At 51.0% G+C, this 27,754-nt stretch overlaps 3 protein-coding genes across 8 annotated transcripts in view; all 3 read left to right on the forward strand.

Moving 5' to 3' along the window:
• Window positions 1-9,165, forward strand: part of PXN (paxillin) — a 45,950-nt gene extending 36,785 nt beyond the window's left edge. For 2 of the 5 annotated variants that reach the window (XM_045791575.2, XM_045791573.2), the window contains 9 exons: window positions 1,029-1,919; window positions 3,080-3,355; window positions 3,609-3,926; window positions 4,542-4,640; window positions 4,919-5,089; window positions 5,210-5,383; window positions 5,946-6,027; window positions 6,176-6,324; window positions 7,030-9,165. In XM_045791575.2, the coding sequence (XP_045647531.2) occupies window positions 1,029-1,919; window positions 3,080-3,355; window positions 3,609-3,926; window positions 4,542-4,640; window positions 4,919-5,089; window positions 5,210-5,383; window positions 5,946-6,027; window positions 6,176-6,324; window positions 7,030-7,296 (2,427 nt within the window). In that variant the 3' untranslated portion in view covers window positions 7,297-9,165. The remainder of the gene's footprint in view (window positions 1-1,028; window positions 1,920-3,079; window positions 3,356-3,608; window positions 3,927-4,541; window positions 4,641-4,918; window positions 5,090-5,209; window positions 5,384-5,945; window positions 6,028-6,175; window positions 6,325-7,029) is intronic. The other 3 variants (XM_087857281.1, XM_087857282.1, XM_087857283.1) reach the window with 3 other exon arrangements.
• Window positions 9,166-11,880: 2,715 nt separating this feature from the next.
• Window positions 11,881-16,018, forward strand: RPLP0 (ribosomal protein lateral stalk subunit P0). Its single transcript, XM_045791580.2, has 8 exons — window positions 11,881-11,938; window positions 12,221-12,322; window positions 13,293-13,468; window positions 13,581-13,668; window positions 14,006-14,152; window positions 14,263-14,448; window positions 15,281-15,421; window positions 15,783-16,018. Exons 2-8 carry the CDS (start codon window positions 12,269-12,271, stop codon window positions 15,942-15,944), a joined length of 954 nt encoding a protein of 317 aa, XP_045647536.1. The 5' UTR covers window positions 11,881-11,938; window positions 12,221-12,268; the 3' UTR covers window positions 15,945-16,018.
• Window positions 16,019-17,370: 1,352 nt separating this feature from the next.
• Window positions 17,371-27,754, forward strand: part of GCN1 (GCN1 activator of EIF2AK4) — a 56,944-nt gene continuing 46,560 nt past the window's right edge. For both annotated transcript variants that reach the window (XM_045791581.2, XM_087857284.1), the window contains exons 1-5: window positions 17,371-17,408; window positions 22,388-22,490; window positions 26,266-26,329; window positions 26,869-27,000; window positions 27,520-27,628. In XM_045791581.2, the coding sequence (XP_045647537.2) occupies window positions 17,391-17,408; window positions 22,388-22,490; window positions 26,266-26,329; window positions 26,869-27,000; window positions 27,520-27,628 (426 nt within the window). In that variant the 5' untranslated portion in view covers window positions 17,371-17,390. The remainder of the gene's footprint in view (window positions 17,409-22,387; window positions 22,491-26,265; window positions 26,330-26,868; window positions 27,001-27,519; window positions 27,629-27,754) is intronic.

The following is a 27,754-nucleotide window of genomic DNA, read 5'->3' on the forward strand; positions in this document are numbered from 1 at the left end:
CTAGCAGTTGCTGACTTCACCCTTCCACGTGGGTCTGCACGAGACCTTTGGGGCATGAAGTAGGGAATCTGAGAAGGGGAGCGAGCTGGCTGAGTGCTCTTGGCCCTGAGGGTACCTCCAAGAGTCCCTCCAGCTGGGGTTTCACAGTGGGGGATGGGAGCTGTATGGGCTTGTGACCCTCACGTGTCGGTGGTTGTGGGTGGTGAGTGGCCACCATCAGAAACAAGTCCCTTGGACTTTGGTGTTGGCCCTGGGGAGCCCTGCACTACCAACCTTTAGGCTGTTTTTTTTTTTTTTTTTTTTAAGATTATTTATTTGAGAGAGAGAGTAGGAGCAGGTGGAGGGGCAGGGGAGGAGAGAGAGAGAGAGAGAATCTCAAGTGGACTCTCTGCTGAGCGGGAGCCTGATGTGGGGCTTGATCCCAGGACCCTGAGATCATGACCTGATCTGAAATCAAGAGTCAGACGCTTTACCGACTGAGCCCCCCAGGTGCCCCTGTTTTTATCTTCTGAGACAGCTAGTGTCATAGTGTGCTGGTTCTAGCTGTGCCCCGAGATGAAGGTCTTGGGGGACGTAGGAAGGCTAGGATTGTCTGGGGGAGATGGCCAAGTGGAGAAGTTTGGAGGAAGCAGAGCAGCTGCCTGCGGCTGACTCTCCCTCGATTGGTGCTTGGGCTGACCTTCCTGGTCACCGGTCCCCCATGGTCCTCCCTCTGTAGCCTTTTCTCCCTTGTCTCTACTCTGACTGGGGCGGCCCCACAGGCATGGCTCAGGGGCAGCTTTCTGCTGCCTGGGTTTGACAGGGGCCAGGGTTGTGGAGCCGAGGAAAACCTTTTTGGGGTCTGGGTCTTTTTCGCAGGCCAGTCCCCATGCTTCAGCTTCTCAGCTACCTCGGTCTAGCCTTGGTCAGTGTAGTTGGTGGCTCTCAGAGCCCTCAGGCCAAGCCCACCCCTTGCAGAGAGCATCTCTCCTCACCTCTCCCATCTCTCTCTCCTCTCCTTTCTGCCTCTTGTGTTTCTCCTCTTCCAGACCAGCTCCTCTGCTGTGGCCTTGAGCTCCCCGGGGCTGCTGCCCAAACCAGCTCCATCCCCACACCATATACCTTCTCCTTCTCCTCCTCCTCCTGGGCCCTCTGTATTCTCGCCATCCACTACTAAGCTCTCCTCTGGAGGCCACGCTCCCACCCAGGAGGTCCCCTGTTTGGAGGACCCTGATAATGGGCGGGGCCTTCTACCTCCTGTGGCTCCCAGCTGGCTTGATTTGGCTGGCCTCCAGGCGACACCTGACACTCCCAGCTCAAGGTCTCCCTCTGTGGAGGGTTCTCTGGGGCCGTTTGGTGCAGAGAGTCGGGCTCAGGTTTGGAGATACCTACCAAACCTTACAAATGCGCTTTCCAGGGCGCCCCCCTGCCACATGCCACCCCGCCAAGCTGGGCACGCAGGTCCCCAGGAGCTTGGAGACCCCCACCGGCTGTTGGCCAACCCTTTGTACCCAGAGGACGCCATGGCTGCTGCTCGGGAGCAGCCATGGGCTTTGGAGGCGCTCAGGCCTGAGATCCCCCACGGAGCCACATCCAGCTTCCAGGAAGCAACTGAGCCAGCTGTCGTGGCCGTGGACCGTCAGGCTATCTTCCCAGATACCTGGAGTCTCACAAAGGAATGTGGACAGCGGAAGCAGAGGGCAAAGCCAGAGCCAGGGGAGCCGGCAAGCAGCCACCCGGCCCCAGTTGACGAGGAGCAGTTAGGCCAGAGACCCATGAGGGGAAGCCTGGTCAGGCCAACCCAGGGACCTGAGACCCCCAGGTGGCCAGAGGGTACCACCGAAGCTGCTGCCGAGGCCAAGAGGGAACAGCCGGAGCTTCCACCTGCCGTGGTCATGGACACGCCCAACACCACTGAGAGGATTTCCACCTCTGGCCAGGCAGGCGCAAGCTCGCACGGCTGCTCGGCATGGCCCTCGGCGGGCCTGAGTGTGGGCCGCTCCTGGCTAACTGCATGTAGCCTCCCACTCTGTGCATGTCTGCTTGGGCAGCAAATCCCGAGATCGCGTGGCCTGTGACCCTGATGACCAGTATTCAGAGTGGGCTCTGTGGGGCCAGGGAGCCTCTGGGCCCTGGAAATTCTCTTAGTGGCAGTCCGCCTCTTGCTTGTTTTAAGGCTCTTTCCTCTAGATGGGCTACCCCAGACCTCCTGATGTGATGTGTGCGAAATGGTTAAAAGCATGGGCTTTGGAACCAGATAGTACTGAATACAAACTGCGCTTCCAGTACTTGCTACCCTGTGTGACCTTGGGCAAACCCCCACCAGCCTCAGCTTTCTTATCTTTAAAATGGGGGTAATAGTAAGGGGGCCTGGCTGGCTCAGTCAGTAGAGCGTGCGACCCTTGGTCTTGGGGCCGTGAGTTCGGGCCCCATGTTGGGTGTGGAGCCTACTTAAAAAATAGAAAATAGGGGTTATCATAGACCATTTCCCCTCATCGCTGTCCAAGGATTAAATGAGGTAATGCCTGTAAAGTGCTGAGAACACAGCACGTGGTCCTCAATAAGCCATGGCTGATGTTACTGTTCTTATTTGCTTCTTGCTTGATTAAAATTTTATGTCCTTTCCAAAAAGAGACTAGAGCAACAACAACAAAAGAAAACCCAAAACCACTACAAATCAGTAGGTTATAATATACACCAGGAAAAAAACTAATTAAAAGATTTACTGGCAGGAAGGATCACATTTTTCTATTACAGATCAAAAAAACAAGCCTTTGCCTTTTTAAGAATGTCCACTTACATCCTTTCAAATAATCTTGGAGTAACCCCGTAAGGCAGCCAAGAAAACACTCTAACCCCATTTCAAGGATAGAGAAGCCGAGGCCCCTGGAAGTGAAGTCTTGCCCAAGGTCATTGCTGACTTGGAGGACAGCGCTGGGTGGAGGGAGTCTGCTCTGCCCCCCGCCTCCACCTCACCTCAGCTTGGCTCTTCTCTGGCAGTTTTGTTTTGCCCTCTCCTGCCCGGGGCACCTGAGTGTGGACTGAGCAGCCTCGGCTGAGCCCTGAGTGGGACTGTGACAGCTTCCCCCTCCCCCCTCAGATCCGCTCTGTGATCAGGAGGAGCCGGGAGACGGGCCACGCACACCCCATGTCCCGGGAGCCCTCCCCTCGCCGCCGGCTGGACCCCGCCACCCTGAGCAGGACCCCATCCCAGGAGCGGCTCATCGCAGAGCTGCAGGGTCGGCTGGGCATCCAGCCGGAGGCAGAGGAGGCAGCGGGGGCAGCAGGGGCCTCTGCCGAGGACTGGCTGACCGAGGGCGTCATCATCACTGTGCAGCCTCGTGGGAGGCGGGCTGGGGGGCAGCTGGTAGAGAAGGTAGTGAGGAGGTGCCCGGGGCTGGGCCAGGGCCAGGGCCAGGCCAGTAGGCATCCTGATTCTTGCCCAGGATGGCTGGAGGGGAGATGTGGTGTGTGAGGGAGGGTGGGGGAAGGGGTCCTGCAGCCTGTGGCCTGGTGAGACTGGCCTCACTCTTGGTGCCAGAGCGGGAAGGCCCAGGGGGAGCCTGGGGATGGCTTGTTCCCCGCTCTTCTGCTCTGCTTCATCTCTCTCCCTTCTTTCTTCTTCCCAGGTCGTCTTCCCTCCTGGCTCCCCTGTTCCCCTAAGAAGAACCTTCTCTGTTCTGGCTTCTCCTCCTCCTCCTCCTGTCCCTTTGCTCCAGCAGCACAAAGACACCTCAGCCAGCAGCCCTTCTCCCTCACCCAGCCTACCCGCCCCCTCCTCCCTGGGGCCCTCCGCTCTTGCCCGAGGTTCCCCTGGGGTCCCGAGTGCTGTGGCAGGGCTTCAGGAGGAGGGTGTGCAGGGCCCCACCCCTCCCCCTCCTGCACCCCACACTTGGAGGTCCGTGGGCTGCCAGACCGACGAGGACCCGCTCTTCCCCCCGATGCAGGCAGGCCTCCCTGTCCCCGTGCTCCCTGGGCTGTGTCCCCACTCTGCATACTTGCGGACACATACACACACACACACGCCCTCTGGCCCTCTGTCCACAAGTCAGGACAGTACCACAGTCCTTCCTTAGACTTTGCCTTGACCCTGGACCCTCTCTTAACCTGCTGTCTACGCTCCCAGCCCCTTGATGTCAGCTGTCCTCTTGCTTCCCAGTGGGGCTTCTCTCTGCCTGCCCCTTCCCCGTGTCCCTTGGTCCTGCCCCAGGCTCCTCTGAGGAAGCCATCCCCAGAAGGGAAACCAAACCTGCCCCTCCCCTCCAGCCCCCAGGCCAGGACCTGGAAGGCTTCTGTGCTCTCAGCCCCAGTTACTTTCTTTCCCTGTGTCCATGCCTTTCGTGGGCTCACCTTCTTCCCCTTCATCTCTCCCTGGGCCTCTGTTGGGTCATTTTTTCTCTAGACTTCTCCTAATTCTGGTACTGCCAGTGGTAGTGGTGGGGTGGGATCCTCTTATCTCATCCTAGATGCCCTTTTGTGAAATGGTCCGATCCAGAGGTCTCTTTTTCTTTCTTCCTTAATTAAAAACAATTTTCTTGTCCTCATTTCCTCCCCTATCCAAGATCCAGGGCCTGGAACAAATGGCGGATGGAGAAGCGTGGGCGGCCGGCTGGCCTCCGAACGACAGGCAGAGCAGTCCCGAAGGGCAGGACGAGGGAGGGGTCAGTGCCGAGGCTGGGGGCTTAGGGTCCTGCTTGCCTGTTTTCTGGGCCTTGGTCAGGCCAGTGGGGTGCCTCAAGCCCCTCTGACTACCAGGATGTCTTGTGGATGCCACTCCCACACTCTGGGCTCTGGGCTCTGGAGGCCCTGGAGGAGGTTGTACTGCCTGCCTCCCTCAGCCCACCTGTCCAGGAGGGAGAAAAGCCCCTGGTGCCGCGGTGTTGTGAGACCTCATCCCCAAGCTGGGAAGTCCTGATCGCCTCTCTCCCTGTCTCCGCAGTTCATGGCCCAGGGGAAGACGGGGAGCAGCTCTCCCCCTGGGGGGCCCCCGAAGCCTGGGAGCCAGCTGGATAGTATGCTGGGGAGCCTGCAGTCTGACCTGAACAAACTGGGGGTCGCCACGGTTGCCAAAGGGGTCTGCGGGGCCTGCAAGAAGCCCATTGCCGGGCAGGTGATGATGGTGGAGGTGGAGCAGGGGAGGGAGCCGCAGGTGGCCGGAGCTTGGCTCATCCCAGGGAGGCTGCTCTGTGGCAGGCCAGGGCCCTGAGCCACGTTCTGCCTCCTTCCCCAGGTCGTGACTGCCATGGGAAAGACGTGGCACCCAGAGCACTTCGTCTGCACCCATTGCCAAGAGGAGATCGGATCCCGGAACTTCTTCGAGCGGGATGGACAGCCCTACTGTGAAAAGGACTATCACAACCTCTTCTCTCCGCGCTGCTACTACTGCAACGGTCCCATCCTGGATGTGAGTCCCTGCAGCATGGCGGGAGGGCAGGTGGACTGCCCAGTTCTTCACTGTTGCTCCTGCCATCTGACGCTCAGAGAGGTCACTCATACGCTCGAGCTCACACAGCTAGGAAATGGTGGGGCTGGGATTCGGACTCAGGCTGGATGCAGGGCCCCTCTACCTCCCTTCCACCTCCCATCCCAAATTACTTGCTGCAGACACTCCAGGGCTTAGGAGCCCTGCCCTGATAAATGGAGTGGCGTGCTGGTTCTCTCCCTCTCCTGCTGTGTGATGTTAAGAGAAACGCTCAGCCTCTTGGAGCCTGTTTTCCACTTACAAGATGGGAGTCGCAGTAGAACCTGTGACCTTAACTACATGGGAAGATTCAGGAGAGAAAGTATGTCTGGCATGTCACATCCTTCCATAAATCGGAATTCCCAGTGGTAATCAGCACAGTGAGCAGAGACCTGATCTCTGGCGGGGTCAGGCGGGGAAGGACAGTCCTGCCTGTGAGTCTCTGCTGCGGGATCTGTCCAGTGGGTCGGCACCTGGGCTCTGACCCCATGCTTCACTCTCACAGAAAGTGGTGACAGCCCTTGACCGGACGTGGCACCCTGAGCACTTCTTCTGCGCCCAGTGTGGAGCCTTCTTTGGTCCCGAAGGTATGACTGGCAGGCAGACCACCTCGCTGTCCCTCCCTGTTCCCCCCAGCGCTTGGGAGGCAGGGGCAGGAGACTTCGCTGTTGTTAGAGTCGGGATGGCTCCATCTCTAGAGGCCTTCACTCGGCCCCCCAAACCCCTGCTTCTCAGGGTTCCATGAGAAAGATGGCAAGGCCTACTGCCGGAAGGATTACTTTGACATGTTCGCACCCAAGTGTGGCGGCTGTGCCCGGGCCATCCTGGAGAACTACATCTCGGCCCTCAACACTCTCTGGCATCCCGAATGCTTTGTGTGCCGGGTAAGGAGTCCCCTCATCTGGAGAGAGCTGGGAGAGAAGGCCCCCCCGCTTTGTGCTGTCTGGATCTAACTTAGGGTTATTAAAGTGCTGAGCAGATAGGGGGTACAATTCTTCAAGTCCATTGGGTCCTGGGCCAGGGATCAGAATGAGGCTAGGAGAGAAACCAAGAGGAAGGTAGACACATCCCCCAGCCTTGTCTTGTGCAGCGGCCCTGGAACTGGTCGTGTGCAGCAAAAGGGCATGTGAGAATGAAATGAGATAATGCAGTACCAGCTTCATTCTGGTGGTAATGGGAGTCCACAGACGTTAGGGATCCAACAAGAGCTCTCAGACCAGATAAGTTTGGGAAACACTGCTCACTGTAGGACTTCTCAGTGCCTTTAATACCCAAGTATGCAGGTTGGTTTCTGGGCACAGTGTTCCAGCCACCTGCCCAGGAGTCAGACATCTGTTTGAATCCAGGCTGTGCAACTTAGTAGCTGCGTGACCTCAGGCAAGTTACTGAACTTCTAGGCCTCAGTGGCCTCTTCTGTTGGGAGAATCCAGTAAGTGTTTAGTGCAGCACTTCGCACATAGGGTGCTCAGCAAGTGGGAGGCGTAAGCGTGACTGTCTTCTGCCCCTCCCGGCGGTGGCTGTCTCAGCCCGAGCCCCAGCCTGAGTCCCCCACCCCCGCCCTCCGCCCTGCCCCCTCTTCTGCCTTGCAGGAGTGCTTCACGCCCTTCATCAACGGCAGCTTCTTCGAGCACGACGGGCAGCCCTACTGTGAGGTGCACTACCACGAGCGGCGAGGCTCACTCTGCTCTGGCTGCCAGAAGCCCATTACGGGCCGCTGCATCACCGCCATGGCCAAGAAGTTCCATCCGGAGCACTTCGTCTGTGCCTTCTGCCTCAAGCAGCTCAACAAGGGCACCTTCAAGGAGCAGAACGACAAGCCTTACTGTCAGAACTGCTTCCTCAAGCTCTTCTGCTAGGCGTCCTTCATGGCCCCCCTGCCCTGGCCCAGCCTCCCCAACTGCTACTGTGACCCAGAGGCCTTGCCCAGGGGTGAAGGGGCAAACCCGACTGAAACTGGAACCCGTGTCCTCGGCTGGTGCAGGATGGCCAGAGGGCCTGCTCTCCTCTCCCCTGCCAGAGCCTCTGGGCCTTCCTCCTCCTGTAGCCCTCCCCAGGCTCCCCAGAGGTGGAGGCTGGAGGGCCCCGCCCTACACCATGTGTGTCCCCACGAACCCGCCTGGCCAGGCCAGCACCCCACACTGGAGCCATCTCTTACTCATACTTCGGCAGTGGAGCCAGGGGGAATGGCAGGCAGGGTCAGATAGGGTCTTTTTTTATCCATCTCCCCCCATCCCGACCTAATTATCCTTGTCCTGAGGGTTTTGGGGGATACCGGCTCTCTTCAGACGATGCCAGCATAAGTCCATCTATCCAAGGGTGGAGGTGTTCGAGGGGCCGTGGAAGGTTTCTTGCGCTCCTCCTGCCCTTCCAGTCTCCCCAGGCCTGGGCCACTGCCCCTCGACCCCCCATAACTGCTCTGGTTCTACTGAGAAAGGCCTCTCCAGCAATAATGTTTTATAGTCACTTCTTCCGTCTCTGGGACGGCGTGAGGTGGGGAGTTTCCCCCCATGCCTGGACACTGTACCGACTTTGATAGATTTCTACACTGAGGTTTGAATTCATATCATCTGAGTTGCTTTTACTTCTCTATACAAAATGATTTTGAAGAGATTTTAAAGATGTCCCCTTTTGTACTCCTCTCATCCATGGCCACTGGTCCTGTTGGTGACAATGGCTGTGGCATGGGGTTTGCCTTGTACTGAGGGCTTGGGGTGGGGAAGCAATTTGTATTTTATTTTTTCTTAGCACAAGCAGGTGAACTGGGAGCAGCTCTATGACTCCCCTTCCTTAACTTCACAGCTCAACAGGACTGTTTTATAAACTGCTGTATTTTAGAACCCCTTCCTGGATACTACCTGGGCCAGCAAGCTCTTAACTGAAACTGGCCTCAGGGTGTCTTGCCCTTTGGGGCCTAGAATTCTGAACCTCATCCATCCTGTTCTTGAGGAAGAAGGGGGAAGTGCACTTTGGGGGTGCTGATTCCTGTCTGAGTAAGCCATCAGGAGCATTTGCTCCCCTGTGAACTTCTTGGCAACAAAGAGAACCCACTGAACATTCTCGGCCTCCTCACCGCTTCTCTGTGGCTCTTCTGCCTTCTCAGGAAAGCTGGTATTTGGTGTTGACCATTGGTCTTGTTGATTCCACAGAGCCCATCATTTCCTCAAACTTCCTGCCCTTCCTGAAGGCTGGAGGTCTGGGGAATAGGGCCCAGGTGGTTGCAAGGGGGCCTGATAGGACTCTGGGCAGAGGGACAGGATCCTGCTAACATAGTGGGAAGCCCCTAGAGCTCTGGCCCCCACGGATGAAACAGGAGCAGGCAGGCCTGGGGTTCTGGGTCAGCAGAAAGGGGCCCCTGTGGGGTCTAAAGTGAGGAAGATCCCGACCACTCCACTAGCCTCGTAGCAGAGGCTGAGCATGCAGGGGTCTCCGAAGAGGGTCCCCCTCCTTTGAGGCAGGACTGGGAGCAGCCCCGGTCTGAGGAGGTCATCCAGGCCCCTCCAAAGGTCTGATGTCTCCACTTCCACCCATAGGCCTTATTGCTCTGTTTACAGTGACCTGCCCCAGGCCCCTCCCCTAGGGGGACTGGGGTTTCTGGGGTCCACCCTCTGGGTCAATGGTTATTTGATGATTTTATTTTATTTTTTTTTTCTCTGTAAACTTCTAACCTGGCTTTTCCCCATGTCAATTCCTGTGATTTATGCCAATAAAGTTTGCCATTATTTTCACCCATGCCTAGTTCCTTTTCTTGGCTGTCTGAGGTAACAACTTAGTACCAGAAGAGAGACCAAACCCTCCCCAAACTCGTGGGGACCATATTGAAGGTTACTCAGTGATGTTCCCTTACTTGAGGCAGAAAGCCCCCAGGGACGGGATCCTTGCATGCGCTTTGCTCCTCCCTCAGCAGTTGGTGAGGAAAAGCAGGGGGAGCAGTGTTGTTGGGCCCTGCGTGGGTCAGGCCCTGCCCTAGTGCTTGGCTGTAGATTCACTGAGGGCATCCTCATGTGGGCCTGTGGGTGGCCTCACACAGAACCAGAAAAGAGTTCAGAGAAGAGAACTGACATGCACAACACAACCCTCTTAGTGAGCTCAGAGGCAGGATGTGAACCCAGGGCTTGCCCCTGCCTGTGTTCCTGCTTTGACCAGATACCATCAACCCCCCCCCCCCCCCCCCCCCGTGTTGGCACCACACCTTGGGTGTGGAACCTTCCCAGCGGAAGTTGGCGAACTTAGAGCGGAGGATGGGTCTCTACTGCCCCCCAGTGATCGTGTCCATATTTGCATGCTTTCTTATCTGAGCCAGAACCCAGTCCTGGGCCCCAGGAACTTCCAGGATATAGCATTGTTCCCCTTTGAGATGCTTCACAATTTCCCTGTTCTCTGGAATAGTTTTCCAAAAGCAACATGTTGAATTCTAGTTGGAATCTTGGCCATTTAACAGTGAGCTCAAGTGGAAATTATCTTCAACCCTCATCCAAAGGTGATGATGGTTTATTTTCCCAGACCATGTTGAATTTATTTCATTTCCAGAAATGGATATGGCGCATTTCACTGTAATTTGCTTTTTCACTCAACTACTTTGTATTTTCCCGTGTCAATAAATATAGATCTGCTTCATTTTTTAATGGCTTCATGATATTCCATTATATTGATGTACTACAATTAGAGACGGTATTTATATCATCAGAGCCAGGATGTCCTTGGAAAGGTACCATGTGAGGGTGTATATACTTGGAAAAGTGCATCTGGAGAGAGACAGCCTCAGGGTTTGGAAGGGACTGTATAGCATCTTGAGGCCCATGGGCTTTGAACTTGCTCCTGGATTTCAGTTCCTAAGCCATTGTTAATTGGGGCTTGAGCAAGCTGTTTATTCTCTCTGAATTTTCTCATTGATAAACGGAAATGCTAAAACTGTACCTCCTCAGGGAATTGTTGCAAAGATTCACAATAGTAATGTGTATAAAGTACTTAGCACAATGGTGAGCATGCAGTAATACATTGTCATTAAAAAGAGATCTTAGCAGTAATTGACTCCAACAATTCTCTTAACAGCCGGTCATCAGAGGCACTAGGAGGCTTTGAAACAAAAATACAGAAATTTCTAACTTGAAAGGCCAAAGATAGAAACACCCCTTCTGCCCTGGGATCTACCTCAGTCATTACCAGAAAAAAAAATTATTGATCTAGCACAAGTGTTCAAATAAGTGTTGAATGAATGCATAATAAAAGAAACTAGAATTTAGCAACTTCCTCCTACATTCCAGGCACTGGGCTAAGTCTTAACACATACCTACCTCATTTAATTCTCACAGCAACTCTAGAATGTGGATACTTCATTATACCCATTCTACAGTTAAGGAAAGGGAAACAGAGGGTCAGCAAGGTGAAATCACTTCCTAAGATGACACAGTTAGCAAGTGGTAGAGGAAGGGTATGGATCCAGGTCTTCTGACCGCAAACCTTGCATTCATTCGCTCAACAAATATTTACTATACGCCTGCTATGTGCCAGGCACAAGACAAAAGTCTCTGCTTTGTGGAGCTTGCATTCTTGCAGGGAGAGACACACAACCCACAACATAGTAAGTTATACAGTGTGTTATAAGGTGTAAGTGCTAAAAGAAAAAAAAAAAAAAGAAAAAAAGGTGTAAGTGCTACCGGAAAAAAATAGAACAGAGTAAGGGGGAGTGGCAGTGGGTTTTGGGTAATTTTAAATAGGGCGATCAGGGTAGGCCTCCTTGAGCACATGATATTTGAGCCAAGACTCGATGGAGTTAATTCTGTGGATATCAGCGAGGAGCCTACCAGGAAGAGGGACTAGCTAGTGCACGACCCCTCAAGTGGGAGCATGCTTCGGAAAACAGCAAAGAGCAGCTCGTCTGGCTGGAAGGGAGAGTCAGTAGGAAAAGAGATGAGATTATAGGGGTGGAGGTCCAGAGCAGATGCTGTAGGGCCCTGTAGGCAGTTTAAGTTTTTAGGCTTTTACTCTGAAGAAATAGGAAACCTTTGAGGAATTTTGAGCAAGTCAGGTTTTAGGAGGTTTAGCAGGTCTGATTTAGGTTTTAAAGGGTTCCTCTGTTTTGGTAGGCGAAGAACGAACTATAGAGTAGACAAGAGACCATGCTGTTTCTAAAGCATGTGCAATTATTCCTCAGCTCCACGTCCGGCTTTTTAGTTTGCGACTTGAACGCTCAGCTCGCACAAGATCTAGCTCCTGAACGCGAGCGGCTCCGGGCCAGCAGAGGGAAGCAGCGTTGAGACAGCAGCTCCAACATGAAGAGGCGCCTTCTTAACGGCTCTATTGAAAGGCAGCTTCCCGTTGGCTGGAGTGGCAGCAATATCACCCAATGGCTGTCTACATCAGTTAAGCGTCACCAGACAAGCGTCGGCACCAGCCAATAGGTGGGGACACTGTCCGCGTCTTCTGATTGGCCGCTTCGTCCACATATAAAAGGTGTGTGCCGGCGCGCGGCCCTCCTCTCTCCAGGCGTCCTCGTGAGAGGTTCGTGTGGCTGCTGTAGTCGCCCCGGGCACCGGCGGCGGGAAAGATGGGGGGGGTTCTTTGTGGGGTCTTGGGAGGGGGCGGGTCCGGGCCTGTCCGGCCTGGGGCCTCAACGATGGCTTGCGCTCCCCGAGTGGCGGCGAAGGCGACGACGGTGGCAGCCCCAAGCCTAGCTGGCGGGCGCTCACGCGTGGCCTGCCCTGCATAGGCCTCGGGCTTGGAGGCCGGCGGGGCCGTGGTGACGGGTGTCGGGGGGTGTCTGAGCTCCCTCTCTCTTCGCAGTGACATCGTCTTTAAACCCTGCGTGGCAATCCCTGACGCACCGCCGTGATGCCCAGGGAAGACAGGGCGACCTGGAAGTCCAACTACTTCCTTAAGATCATCGTAAGTGTGGGGATGGGTCGCGGTCGCCCATTATGCTGCTTGGGCCCTGGGCGCTAATAGGGACCACGAACTGTCATGTGTTGAGCACCTCCTGGGCGCCAGCTACTGAACGACAATTTTAGGCAAATCTCATTTTAATTTCTACAGTTTGCGGAGATCTCCAACCCCCCCTCCCCCCCGCCCTGTTGCGGATAATGGGCTCAGGCAGTTTAAGTGGCTCCTAAGATGACAGCACTCATACTCTGGTCTGTCTGGTTTCCAAATAGCGCTCATCATACTTTTGCTCTTCTGTCTCCATTTTGGGAACGCCTGTGCCAATGAGTGACTCATTATAAAGTGGCAACTTGTTGCATATTTAGGTCTTGTCCAGATACCAAACATCCTGTGAATGTGTTCTCTTGGGTGGTCTTTGCGGGGAGGGTGTCTTCCCTGCACAAAAATGCAGACCATGGTCGTCTTCAGGCATTAGGCTGCTTTGTGGAGCTTAGTCTATTCTCCCCTACTTACCATGAAAGTTTTTAGACAGAATTTAAAGGGATTGTCCAATAATCACATATGCACAATCTAGATTCTGCAAGTAGCATTTTGTTGTGTTTGTTTTACCTCGTGCTGTAAACCTAACTTTATTTGGAATAGTTGTTTTTTTCTGTCGATGGCAGCCATTTAGTGAATCAGAAACATGCCTCATGACTGGGAAAAATGAAAAATGGATGTTACAGTAAAAAAATTGGGGGATTGAATGTAGAAACCTGATTTTCACCATTCATACTCAGGGTGCGAATCTTTGATAAATCTGTCAATTTTACAATTCAGGTGGCTCCCAGTGGGAGGAATTGTCCCAATTTCTGAATCACTTCAAAAGCCTAGGAGAAAGGGAGTGAGATGGAAACCGATGATTGTGGAATTTGGTTTCTTTCGATATTTTCCCTCTTCCTGCTAAACATTGTTTGTTTCTGGCTTGTTTTTGTAGCAACTTTTGGATGATTATCCCAAATGCTTCATTGTGGGAGCAGACAACGTGGGTTCAAAGCAGATGCAGCAGATCCGCATGTCCCTCCGCGGGAAGGCTGTCGTGCTGATGGGCAAGAACACCATGATGCGCAAGGCCATCCGAGGGCATCTGGAGAACAACCCAGCTCTGGAGAAGTCAGTTAATTCTCTTGGGCATCTTTGTCCTCCCTTCCCAGTGCCCTTCTCCCCTTTCCTGGAGAAGAATGGTGCTGTAAGGTGACTATCTCCTGTAAACTTTTCTTTGCAGACTGTTGCCACATATCCGGGGGAATGTGGGCTTTGTGTTCACCAAGGAGGACCTCACTGAGATCAGGGACATGCTGCTGGCCAATAAGGTAAGGAGAGAATCAGGTTGGCTAAGGAGATCGTATCATTAATTTTGGCTTTTTAAAACCAAAACTTGGGGCGCCTGGGTGGCACAGCGGTTAAGCATCTGCCTTCGGCTCAGGGCGTGATCCCGGCGTTCTGGGATCGAGCCCCGCATCAGGCTCCTCTGCTGGGAGCCTGCTTCTTCCTCTCCCACTCCCCCTGCTTGTGTTCCCTCTCTCGCTGGCTGTCTCTATCTCTGTCAAATAAATAAATAAAATCTTTAAAAAAAAAAATAAAACCAAAACTGACCATTTTCAATTTGTCTTTGTGGAGAGAAGACTTCTCACTGTTGTTTTTGTTCAGGTGCCAGCTGCCGCCCGTGCTGGTGCCATAGCCCCATGTGAAGTCACTGTGCCAGCCCAGAACACTGGTCTGGGGCCCGAGAAGACCTCCTTCTTCCAGGCTTTAGGCATCACCACTAAAATCTCCAGAGGCACCATTGAAATCCTGGTGAGTGGACTTGGCTTGTCCAGTGCTAGCCAGGCAAGTGGTGGGGGCTTGGTGCTGTGGACCTGCTGGCTGTCCAGGTATTGATTGCCAACTGTTACCTTGTTCTTCAGAGTGATGTGCAGCTGATTAAGACCGGAGACAAAGTGGGAGCCAGCGAAGCCACACTGTTGAACATGCTGAACATCTCCCCCTTCTCCTTTGGGCTGATCATCCAGCAGGTGTTTGACAATGGCAGCATCTACAACCCTGAAGTGCTTGACATCACAGAGGAAACTCTGCATTCTCGCTTCCTGGAGGTACAAGCTGTCCATTTCAGGCCTTTGGTACATTCATGATTGAGAGCATGGCTAGCTTCAGACTGAGTCCTCGCTACGCAGCTGAAATTAGCCACGTAACCAGAGACGATTATTTAATCTGTTTCAGTTTCCTCATCTGTAAAACAGCAGTAATAATTTAAGGTTGAAGAATTTAATGAATTGAGTAAAAAGCCTTCAGACAGCACTGGGCACATCGTGAGGGCCATTGTTATTCTAGGGCCTGTAACAAAACAGGAGATTTTGAGTAGTGTCCTGAGTCAAAGGAGAAATGAGAAAAACGACCATGTAACATGTAAATGTTGCCAGGTATCCTGTTTGCGGAGGATTGACTTTTCCTGAGACTAGCTTGCTTAGTTTTTGCCATTAAAATATTTTTTAATTGATGAATAAGGTGATAGAAGATGTAATTCCTTTCTTGGACAAATGAAAAATTGCAGCTATATATACTGTTAACTATTTTTTGGAAATCTCATTTGTGGGTGAAATTCACATCTGGAATTAGCTTAACATTTTTTTTTTTCTCATAGAACTCAGTGGTTAGCTTAGTTTACATTTCACAAGATGGTGACTTTTGAAGTAAATGCCATCATTATGGTACAGGAAATACTCATGTTGGGAATAAGGGCAAAAAGCGTTTATAAATGACTGGGTCTGAATTGCCCTGCCAGAAGCATTTGCTGTGAGGTAAGTGTCCTGTGTGAGATACAGCAAGTCAGTCTGGAAGTCTTGTCTGCTGTTGAACATTGCTTGGACTTCACAGTCTTGTCTGTAAGATAGCTCAACTGAAATGGAACTTTTACCCCCCTCCTAGGGTGTGCGCAATGTTGCCAGCGTATGTCTGCAGATAGGTTACCCGACTGTTGCATCAGTGCCCCATTCTATCATCAATGGATACAAGCGGGTCTTGGCTTTGTCTGTGGAGACCGATTACACCTTCCCACTTGCTGAAAAGGTAAAAACCCAGTAGGACCACAGTGGCCCTGACGGGATAAATAGACAGCAGCGTGCTCAGTTGCACTTCAGTGATCGTATTTTACAAAGCAGATACATTTTTAAGTTTACTTAAGAAGTTAGGGGGCAGGGGAGGTGTGTCCTTGACTTTAGAAATGACAGGAGACCCAAAGAGGGGTTAGTTGATGGGTAAGAGCTGGGCCCAAGCTTACCAGGCCACACCCAAGCTCTCTTGTGTGATCATCTCTAGGGAAGGCTTCAGTGGCCGAGAAGTTGTTGGCCATTGAACTAGAGCTGAGGGGTTGTGGGTAGCCGAGGTTGTGGATGACCACTTTGATCACAAACATTTCCCCTTGCTTCAGGTCAAGGCCTTCTTGGCTGATCCATCTGCATTTGTGGCCGCTGCCCCCGTGGCTGCTGCCACCACTGCTGCACCTGCTGCCGCCGCAGCCCCAGCCAAGGTTGAAGCAAAGGAAGAGTCGGAGGAGTCGGACGAGGATATGGGATTTGGTCTCTTTGACTAATCACCAAAAAGCAACCAATTCAGCCAAGTTTATTTGTGAAACAAGGAAATAAAGGCTTACTTCTCTTAAAAGTCTCTGGACTCCTCATTTTGTGCATTTTGAGGTTTACAGTACTGTATACTAGAAACTAGAGCCATGAGCTTTATTTGAAGTTGATGTCTCTGTGTCCTTTTTTCCCCCTTCTCTTCCCAATCTTTTCTTTGTAATTAAGTGAAGTACTGCTTTATCAGCATCCAGTACCGCCTGGCTTTTTTTTTTTTCTTTCTTTCTTTCTTTTTTCCTTTTTAGATTTACTTGTCAGAGCACAAGCAGGGGGAGTGGCAGGTGGGGAGAAGCAGACTCCCTGCTGAGCAGGGAGCCCTCCATGGAACTCCATTCCAGGGCCATTATGACCTGAGCTGAAGGCAGATGGTTAACCACCGAGCCACCCAGGTCCCCCTAATACCACCCAGATTTAACAGTTGTTTGTTTTAAAGTTCTTTAAACTCTATCCAACTCTGGGCTTGAACTCACAACCCAGAAATTAAGAGTTGCATGTTCCACCGACTGCCAGCCAGCACCCCTAACTATTTTTATTATACCAGAATTCTTATTTCCATGGCCATCTGGCCACGAGCCTGGGTCCCTCATATTTTGAGTAGGTGGTGACCAAGATAAAACGTGATTGCTGCAAGGGTAGGTGTTTCCTTGTGGTTAAAAATCTACTGGATCCTGATAGTATTTGTTGTAACTAGGTTTCTGACTACAGTTTGAAGGCCAATTGCTAATAGCGGGCCAACAGCTAAGCTGCACAGACCCCCTTCTCTACACCATAGAGTTGGCCCATCTGCACACTGAAAATTCAGACAATGCCCCATGGACCATGAGGCCCTTTTCTGCCCTCAGCCTCCCACCCTGTGGCCTTGCCTAGCTCCCAGTCTGGGACATTTCTGCCTTTGCAGCCCCCTCTCAGCTCCTGAATCCTTCCCTGGTAGCCAGAGCTCCCCCTTGTTTGCTAACTGTCTGCCACGGGGTTACAAGCTAAGAAGATGCTAGTTTGGTGTCTCCTTTTTAACCAAGGTTAGTTCTGCCATTTAAGAAACTCATCTAAATAAAATGTGGTCTTCACTTGGCACAGGCCGCGTGGGAGAGTCTGGGCCGGACTCGTGAACTCGAAGCGGGTCGAAGGCTACGGGCCAGTCTCACCGCATTACAAATCCTAAGACCTTCGTCTCCCACGAGGCTAGGCTGAGAGGGGCCCGGGGGCTGAGGAGCAGGCCCTGGGGAGGAGGCCTCGACTGTCCCCGGCGCCAGCGCAGGGACCCCATCCCGCTGCCCGCCTCCCCGCCTCCCCGCCCGGGGGCGCCAGGCCCGGCCCCGGCGGGCTCCTGGCCTCGCCCTGCCGCGTGGGCCCGCGCTGTGACCCGGAAGCGCTCCGGAAGCGGTTCCGGAGTCAGCGCCGGCAGGATGGCGGCGGACACGCAGGTGAGGCGGGCGGCTGCGGGGCCAACGCGGCCAGCGACTGGGTGTGGACGGCGGCCGTCGAGCCAGACGGCTGTTGCCTCTGGCCTAGGGGTACTGGGGGGCAGTGGCTGCGGAGGGCGCGTCCCCGGGGCCGTGTCGGACCGGCCCCTCGCGGCTCCTGGTCCGGCCCGGCCCGCGCGGCGCAGACCTACCCCGGGCTGCAGGAGTCAGGGGCTCCGGCCTGGGCTTCGGCAGCTGGCGCCCGGCGGGGCCCTCCCTGACCCTGGAGTTGCAGAAGTTCATCTTTATGAGTCTCTGCTGCATTTTTCCGAGCCATCTGGCAGTGAACGCCTGCCAGCGCCGGATCCCCCTTAAACTTTACGTTCAGCAAACGTTTCTCGAGCACCTACTACGTGCAGGGACTTAGAGCACAGCCTTTGGATTTATACAGATCCGAGTTTGAGTCCCAGCTTGATTTCCGTGAGACGCTGGGCAAGTTACTTAGCTCCGCCAAGTCTCAGTCTTTACATCTGTAAAATGGGGCTAAAGTAGTACCTACGGTAGAGGCTTGTGAGGATTCACTGAGATAAAGTAGGGCATTTTATACGTTGGTGGTTGTTATTAGGGTCAGGGTTGGAAGTAAAAGAACTGTTACTGCTTTAGAAGAGCTTTATCATCCTTGAGTGTTGTCGCCTGTGAGTACCTCGTAGGTTGGGAAGGACTTGGGAAAAACTTTTTCCTCCACCTAAGCCTCATTTGTAGTTATGAGTTTTTTAGAGTGAAAAGACAGTAATATGGGAAAAAGAAACCCTTGTCTAAGGGACAGCTTGGCTTTCTTGGATCTCCCGGGAGAGGAGACTAATTGATTTTGATAAGGAGGCCCCCCCGAGGCCAGAGTGAGCACTTAGGGAACATTTGGAAGTTGTGTATTGAGAATTTCCTGTGCAGGGCACTGGTTTTTTTGTTTCAAGTTGTGTTATATTGAATCCTGAAAAGAAAAGCGTGGTCTGTTGGGTATTTTGGAAGGGGTTAGGGGACACATACCGAATGTTTAACATTAATACTCAAGTGCAGAAACATCTCTCTCAAGCCATGTTGTTCAGTATGGTATCCACTAGCCATGTGGGTATTTAATGGCTAGTTAAGTTAGTTAAAAGTAAATGAAATGAAAAATTTAGTTCTTCAGTTGCACTAGCCATATTTCAGTGTGTGGATAGCCACATGTGGCTGCTGGCCACTGTACTGGACAGTGCAGAAAAACAATTTCTATCATCACAAGGTTGTTTTGGACAGTGCCACTCTAGAGAAACCTGTAAACTTTAAAGCTGGGTTTGCATCTGGTCACACCAACAAAAGACTTCTCTGAAAGATCTTGATGTGCATTTCTTCAGTTTTCTGACGGGATCTCAATTCATTTTCTGATTAATTAAGAGAAAGAAGAGCCTTGAACCTAAAGTGTTCTTTCAACTTTGTGAGAGAAACTATAGCCAAGAATTTAATATTATCCTGGAAAGACAGCTATGTGGGAATTCTAGGTAGAGAGTGGGTTGTATTCATGCATCTATTTTTGATGTCTCCTCAACCTCACTAAAACTAGTAAAAGGTTTTAAAAAAAGTAATCCCACAAGGATTGAGAGAATGGGGAGCAGACAGCAGTAAACTTTTGGGAACTAGAAAGTGATGAACGGCAAGGATTTAGCAGACCCAAGAAAAATGAATCCTAAGCCAACAGTTGGGAAAGCTGAGAAGCAAACTGATTCACGTGGCAGAATCTCTGACAGAAGGGAGCTGGGGGTATCAGCTAACCTCTGGAAATAAGGGTGAGTGGGAGGGGCTAAATTAGGATTGGTTGAAAGCCCTTTTCAGATGCAGTCAGATCCCGGCTGTCTTTCTTCACCTTGGCAAAAGCCTGGACTTTTTTCTCTGGAGAGTGTAAAACAGGATCACTGTGAGGACTGGTGTAGGAGGCCCAGTATCCAAGGAAATCATCTGCAGAGTAATTCAAGAAACTTGCCCTGAACTGGAGGGTGTGTTTCCAGGTCAAAAATGGTCAGCACAGTAGATGAAAATAGACTCACAACAAAGCACATTAGCATGAAATTTTTGAACCTTGGACACAAAGAGAAGGTCCTGGAAGTTTGCAGGGGGAAAAGTCAGGTCTCATACAAAGGATCAAAAATCAGAATGGCACTGGATTTTGTAACAACAGTGAAAGCTGGAGCTCAGTGAGAAATGTCTTGTAGTCTGAGGGAAAATGATTTCAACCTAGTATTCTGTATCTAAACAAACTTAAACTCAGGTGTGGAGCTACAACACTTTCAGATTTGCGAAGACTTACAGAATGGAGGATGTGCTCCATCTAAACACAAGAAAGTACCTTTTCAGGGTGATACACCGTGTCCCATCTATAGAGGATCACCTGCCAGATTGGGGCAGGTCATCAAGTTCTGGGAGAGACTTCTTCAGGAAGATGGAATTTGGTAGAATACCTGATCTGCCCAAATGTACTGAGATTTAGACAAGTGGCAAAAAGTTTGGGATCGAATTGCAAATTAGAACAGATAAAACAAGGCAAACTGAGGCAAGGTGGGAAAGGGCATTTATTCACTACAGGGTTAATAAAGCTGGGATAGTACACATAGGGTAGTAAATGGAGGTTGAGGGGCCCTGGGTGGCTCAGTCAGTTAACTGTCTGCCTTTGGCTCAGGTCATGATCCCAGGGTCCTGGAATTGAGTCCTGCATTGGGCTCCTTCCTCAACAGGGAGCCTGCATCTCCCTCAGCCTGCCTGCCTCTCTCTCTCTTTCTCTCTCTGACAAATAAATAAATAAAATCTTTAAATGGAAGTTGAACGGGGCTCCTGGGTGGCTCAGTTGGGCATCGAACTCTTGATTTTGGCTCCAGTCATGATCTTGGGGTCATGGGGTTGGGCCCCATACTCAGCTGGGGGCCTGCTTGAGATTCTCTCTCCCTCTTCTCCGTCTGCTCGCTCAGGTACATGTACACATGTGCGTGCGCTCTCTCTCTCTTGAAATAAGTAAACAAATAAATAAAATCTTAAAAAAATATTTGGAGGTTGAATGCCTACCATTTATATACAGTGTAAACACTGACTGCTGAGCCAGCCCATATTGTGAAACTAAGGAATTATGGTGGGGAAGAGGGGAGCGTATGAGGTGGGGTTGGAGAAAGAGAGCTACTATAAAAGGCAGTACAACTGAAAAATCAAGTAGTAGTGTCACAGACAAGTTATTTAGAGATTCTGGAGGTAACTCCCAAAATCATGAGCCAGAATTGGTGAAAGAGGGTGCCCGTGGGGAGTGAAGGCAAGAGACTGGTTTTTCTAGCAGGCTCTTCAGCTTTGACTTTTTTTTTTTTTTTTTTGGAGGTATAGTTGACATGACATTGACTCTTTAATTATCTGCATATATGACTATAAAAACAAAAGACAATATTAAAGCAATCACTTATGTGGAAGACAGAGTTTTGGCACGAGTTTACTCATTGCCGGTAGAATTATATCAGGGATTTAAATATAAGAAAAAGTATAATTTTGTTTCTCTATACACCTTTGAATCTTATTTTGCTACTAAGGCCTGTCTCTGAAATAGCCTTAGAAGAAAAAGATGAGAGCACCAGTATGTTAGTTACCTGGGTCTTATCATGGCCTCTTCTAGTGCTCATGTATCCGTGACTTATCTGTTCTGTAGCTTGGAGAATATTGCTCAGGAGCAGATTCTCAGGAATCTTTGCAAACCCCCCCCCCCACCCCGCCCCCTGCAGGGGATGCAGCTGTGCTAACGTGGATGGTGGTCGAAAGCTAAGTGCTGGTTGGCAGTGGTTTATAGACCTATCGGTTTCAGGCTTAGTTTCAAAAACGCAGGTGCTATGGCTCTCAAGCCCAGTCTGTGCAACGGCTTCCCCTCTGGGAGTCTGCTCTTTCATCACGTGTAAAGTGGAGCTACTGATGCCTACCTCAAAGGCTTGTTGGTAGTACTAGCTGACCTTGTGCTGAGAGAAGAGTAAATGTTCTACGCAGGCTCTCTCCCTTAGCCTCTAACCATCCTACAAGGTAGGTGCTATTACCTGCATGGTATAGATGGGGAACTGATGGTCAAGGAGATGACATAATTTTTTAAAAAGATTTATTTATTTATTAGGGAGAGAGTGTGCAGGGGGGAGGGGCAGAGGGAGAGAGAATCTTAAGCAGACTCCCCACTGAGCATGGAGCCCAGTGTAGGGCTCAATCCCACAACCCTGAGATGATGACCTGAGCTGAAATCAGAGTTGGACGCTTAACCGACTGAGCCACCCAGGGCCTCCAAGGAGATGACATAATTTGACTGAGTTTCCACAGCTGGTAAGAAGCGGAGATGGGATTCAGTCTCTTTACTTTCCACCCTTTAGCCACTGTGCTTCTGCTCCGTGAATGCCCCGCCAGGATGCGGACATGGCCCAGGTGGGAGGCTGACGTGAGCTGAATAGAGGGAACACACTGGCATGTAGTGGGTCCTCACTAGATGTTATATAATTCTGAAAGGAGTTTTCCGTCCTGAGGTTTGGCCTTTTGCCTTGCCCCTTTTTGTCTAAACTTAAATAAGGTATATTGACTAGTTGACCGGATTAAAGTAGTACATGTCACCAGGGCTGATTTTGCCCACCAGGAGACATTTCATAATGTCTGGAGACAGTTTGGATTGTCAACTGAGGCAGGAGGAGTGGAGTGTTGTTACTGGCATTTAGGGGGTAGAGGCCAGGAACGCCATTCAGAATCCTACAGCGTAAGATGGCCTCACAGCAAGAATTATCCAGCCCCAAATGTCCGCAGCGTGGAGGTCAAGAAACCTTGGGTCAGAGAGAACTACACTGAATTCTGCATCCCTGTCCCCAGAATGTGCGCACGCGCGTGCACACACACACATGCGCACACACACACACACACACACTCACTCATTGTTTTGTAGTTTGCTGAAATTTCTGCTGTGGGTTTGGTCTTTACAGGTTTCCGAGACACTAAAGCGTTTTGCGGGGAAGGTGACAACAGCCAGTGTGAAGGAACGGAGAGAAATCCTCAGTGAACTGGGGAAATGTGTTGCTGGAAAAGGTATTTATTTTCCATCCATGTGACTGAGAGACGATTCCGTTTCAGAGTAAATTGTGCTCTCTGTTTAGAACCATGGCTGCCTCTTCCCCTCGAAGCACCTTCTTGCCTTCCCTTGCCATCTTTGCTTGTTGTACTGTGCGTTGAAACCGTTGGGTTAGCAGAGAGTTGATCCATTTAGGTACCAGAGGTTTTTTACAGTTTTAACCATTTTGATTGGAAATATTTCTAAAATATACCAACAACCTTAAGTAATTTACTGGATGCAAAAACATTTTCTTTATGATTCGGGGCACCATTTTTCCCAGTCTGTTCCATGGAAGTCAGTGAGATGGTAACAGATGATTCCAAAGTCAGATAAGTTTGGGAGAGGTCACATTTTCTGTTTCCCTCTGGGAGATTCACAGCATATTCCCAGAAGGTGTTCTAACTTTATTAAGCTTTCTTTAGTTCTAATTTTCTAAAGTTCTAACTTTATTAAGCTTTAAATCCAGCGTTTTTCTTGAACCTCCTTTTTGCTGAAAACCTGTTCAGGCTCTGGGGAACACGTGTTGAGAAATACTGAGCACGTGTAGTTATCCTGATTCTGTACCGTAACTGAGGGCTATTCCTACAACCCATTGGGGTGTGTAAGACTAGTTTGCCTTCATATAACACTGTATGTTAACTATACTGGAACTAAAAAAAAAAAAGACTAGTTTGCGTTTTTTTTTTTTTTTTTTTTTTTAAGATTTTATTTGAGTGAGAGAGTGAGCACATGAGCAGGGGCAGAGGGAGAGGGAGAAGCAGACTCCCCTGCTGAGCAGGGAGCCCGACATGGGGCTCATCCCAGGACCCTGGGATCATGACCTTAGCTGAAGGCGGATGCTTAACCAATTGAGCCACCCTGACGTCCCTTGGACTAAGCTTTCATCCAATAAATCCTAATTAGCTTTTGAGTTACCTTTTGGTGTGTTTTTGCTGTATAGCATTGGTTCTCAAAGTGTGGTCCCTGGACCAGCAGCGTCAGCATCATGTCAGAACTTGTTTGAGATACAGATTCTCGGCTTCATCCCAGAAACTCAGATTTAGAAACCATGGGGACCGAGCCCAGCATCTGTGTTTCAGCAAGCCCTCTAGGCGACTCCTGCATTTGCTGAAGTCTGGTAGAGATCATGGCTGTGTGGAGTTGGGTCTCCCTTTCCCTAAGCTTTCACTTCTTGTTAGTAAAGCGCCTGCTTCACCCAAGTGCTCATTTGCTGCTTCTGATCCGCTGTCACCTGGTTACATACCCACGCCTTTTAAAGTTGCGTGTAAATTCAGTATATTCCTGTTTGTCAGCTTCTAAGAGATTCTCCTCTGCGTTAACACTTTAATGTAAGAGTTTTATGGCACCTTCAAACAGTCTCTCTGGTCACTTTTCATCACAGGGTTGTACTTAGAAAAGGCTGCCAGGTGACAGGGTACTAGCTGGACACAGCTTCCGAGCCATGGTGGTTGACCCTCCTGCTACATAACTGCTGAGTGCTACACTTCTCCCATTTTGTGGAGGAAGGCATTTGACATGTCTAAGTGAAGTTTATGAACTACTCAAGACCTTTTCAGAGTGATTTTACTCTTCGGCCACCCTGAAGTTCTGCCATTCAGGGTGAATAATATTTGTAAGATGTTTAGTCACCTTTGATGTGCAAGTTGGTGGTGGGAAGTTAACTACCCCACATGAAATCTTTAGTTCTGGGGGAGTCTGGGTGGCTCAGTCGGTTAAGCATCTACCTTCAGCTCCTGTCATGATCCCAGGGTCCTGGGATCGAGCCCCGCGTCAGGCTCCCTGCTCAGTGGGGAGTCTGCTTCTCCTTCTCCCTCTGTGCTTTCTCTCTCTCTCTCTCTCTCAAGTAAATAAATAAAATTAAAAACTTTAATTCTCGATTTTCTAATTTTCCGAGTCTAAGGAGGAGCCATTGAGTAGCAATAAATCATTCTGGCCTCTTCTTTTGTTAGGGTAGTAGATAATGAAGTGGGGGAAACAAAGGTGGGGGCAGGTATTTTCTGCCGGGCTGGAAGTCGAAGACTTCCTCACAGCTGTCTAGCCCTGGATACAGACAGGCAGCATGGGTCAGCCCATGAGGGCCCTGAGGTGCCTCTGATGCTCTCCTCAGTCCTGCCTCCATGTACTTGAACCCTGAAGCTCACCGATGGAGTGTTAACTGTGCCTGCTCTTTCCAGTCACCAGCCTGTAGCGTAGCAGTTGCTGATGAAGGGCTTGGTTTGATTCAGATAGGCTCTGTGTTCTAGCCATGGCCTTGCCACTTTCAGGCTGTGTGACCTGGTTCAGGTTTCTTAAGTCGTCTGAGCCTGTCTCCTTGCTTTGAGCGTGGAGATAGCAAGTGTCTCCCTCAGAGGGTTAGTGTGAGGAGTAAATGAGGACATGTATGGATGGTGCTTGACACTGTGCCTGCTTCCTTTGAGCACCCAGTGTGTGTCAGCTCTCAGCCACAACCTGTTTCTGGCCCCAGTCACTCTTTTCCTTGGTCACTGAAATAGCGCCAAGTCCAGGGGACCAATACACTGTTCAGGGCCCTGGGAGGGATGAGGTTCCTGCCCCTCCATTTGTCCCCATCATTGGGGTGCCTAAGGTGTGAAGCACTGTACAAGTCCTTGGCTCTCAGTGCCTCCCGTGGGAGTCTGCCCTGCACTGTGGTTTACATTCCCCCACTCACACCCTCTCCCTTTTTTCTGCATGCTTCATTCTGGCAGGCAGAACTGGCCGCAGGTTGGTTTTCCATTATTGACCCCTGTTGTTACAACCAGAGTTTCTCTTTCACGAGGCTGGCCTGCTCGGTTTCTTGGGCTTCCGTTTCTTCATCTTAAAGTGGCCTCAGTCACATACCCACCTTGCAGGGATTAAATGAGGAACCCTGTGTCAGTGCTTAGAGCAGGGCCTGGCACCTTGTGAGTGTTAAGTCCTCTTCTTCCTCCTCATGTGTCCTGTTGGGCATTATAAATTCTCCCGCTGCACTTGTGCTCCTGTGGTTAACACCACTCAGTGTGTACATCTCTCTCCTTTTTCCATAGCCTACGATTCTGTTAGACCAAGTTTATGTGTCCTTAGAACCTTTGGAAGCCACTCCAGTTAGAGGTGCTCTGCCCTTCTCTGATCCCTCAGAGTACATTAATTCTGTCCTATTTCATTTATTTATTTATTTATTTATTTATTTATTTATTTATTTTTAAGGCTGTTATTTATTTATTTGTCAGTGAGAGAGAGCACAAGCAGTGGGAGCAGCAGGCAGAGGGAGAAGCAAGGCTCCCTGCTGAGCAAGGAGCTCGACACGGGACCCGGGGATCATGATCTGAGCCGAAGGCAGCCGCTTAACCGACTGAGCCACCCAGACATCCCAATTTTGTCCTATTTTTAAAAACCATTTATTAGAAGAAACGTAAAGAGTTCATGTACCATAAGCAAACAGCCCACTGACTCTTCACAAGCCAGACACACCTGTGTAACCAGCACCCAGGTCTAAGCAGCAGAATAATCCCAGTGCCCAGAGGCGCCCCTTGCCAGCATGTTAGATTTTGAGGCCATCGCATCACCTTAGTTTTGCTCATTTAACACATGTCCACCTGAGAGCCTTTCTGTACCAGCTGTTTTCCTGGGGTCCGATTTTCCTGTGGATTTTTCTTCCAGGGAATTCCATCTCTAACCTACAGGAAGTGTCCAATGGGTAGAGATCATGCCTGGCAGAATGCCTGGCTCATGAAGTAGTTTTTATTGACTAATCTCTGTGATCTTTGGTTTCAGATCTGCCAGAGGGAGCAGTGAAAGGGCTCTGCAAATTATTCTGCTTGACTCTGCACCGGTACAGGTGAGCCCCAGCTGAAGGCCCTGTGCCTACAGCCCTTTGCACAGAGAGGTGGTACAGGAGAGCGGTTAGAGCCACGGCTTTGGAGCCATGTCACATCCTAGCTGTTGGATCCTGGCCAAGTTATTTAACCTCCCTGTGCCTCTGTTTTCCCTATCTGCAGAATGGGGATGGTGCTATTATCTACCTCATAGGTGTTGGTTAGTAAGTGTAGAGCTCCTGGAACAGTGCATGCCCATGTCATGAGTCTGTACGCTGTCAACAGTCATGCATGTGAAAGCACTTGGCCTAGTTTGGGGCCCATAGTAAGTGTTCCGTAAATGTCGGTGTTGCCCTCACAGCCTTGATGGCTCATTTGCCCTTATTAGCTGCTTCTAGGGCTCCAGAAGGAGGTAGATTTCTCTAGTTATTTCCTAATCCCATAATCTGAGATCCATTGGGATCCAGTACAATCCAGTTTTCCAGAGAAAGACAAGTGCTTGGCCTAAGCTGCCTTGGCCCTACCCCCAGTGATCACCTCTCCACTTCATTCCTCCTCGTAGAGATGCAGCCTCCCGCAGGGCCCTGCAGGCAGCCATCCAGCAGTTGGCTGAGGCCCAGCCAGAAGCCACTGCTAGGAACCTTCTGCACTCTCTGCAGTCTTCAGGCATTGGCTCCAAAGCTGGTGTCCCCAGGTAAGAGAACCGTATGGCCTGCTGGGGCTTGGTGGAGTTCTGTTCGGGAGAAGCTGCTGCAGTTGAGCTGTGCTGAGCAGGTGTGAGCATGTCTCTCTTTCCTCTCTGAAACTCTGAGTGGCGCCAACATTCTGCCTGCTGCAGTGGAGGAAGGTGCCAGGATGTCCGGCTCAGTGGACATACCACTTTCCTGAGGAACAGGGTTGGGAAACCAGTGGAAGCGAGGCCATGTTGAGGGGAAACCAAATGGCCGCCGGACACTGAATAGGGGAAACCATCTTTTTGCTTCTATAGTTGTGAGTGCTAAGAGGTGGGAATTTGGCTGACAAGGCCTACATTCCTTGTCCTGAGTGGTTACAGATGATTTATGAGGAACAAGTTTCAAGTTCTGCCCAGTTGTAGGTCAAGGGCGGGTCCTACATAGCAGGCGGGGCCTTGCACTGAGCATTTACCCTCAAGATGGAGGCTGCAGCTCTGCACTTATCCTTTTCCTCCCCTCCCCTCCGCTCCCCTCTGCAGTAAGAGTAGCGGCTCTGCTGCCTTGCTGGCCCTGTCCTGGACCTGCTTACTGGTGCGCATTGTCTTTCCCTCGAGAGCCAAGCGGCAAGGAGACATCTGGAACAAACTGGTAGGTTCCCTGGGTCTTTGGCGTGCTGATGGTCAGCTCTCTGCACAGAGTTGGGACATGTTTAAGCACCTTCTCTGGCCAAGTGCTCTTCTTGGTGCTGGGTGACCGAGCGTTTTGATTGTCCCA

This window comes from Ursus americanus, chromosome 30 (genome assembly GCF_024610735.1).
Source record: "Ursus americanus isolate L20-20 chromosome 30, mUrsAme1.1.p, whole genome shotgun sequence".
NCBI lineage: Eukaryota > Metazoa > Chordata > Mammalia > Carnivora > Ursidae > Ursus > Ursus americanus.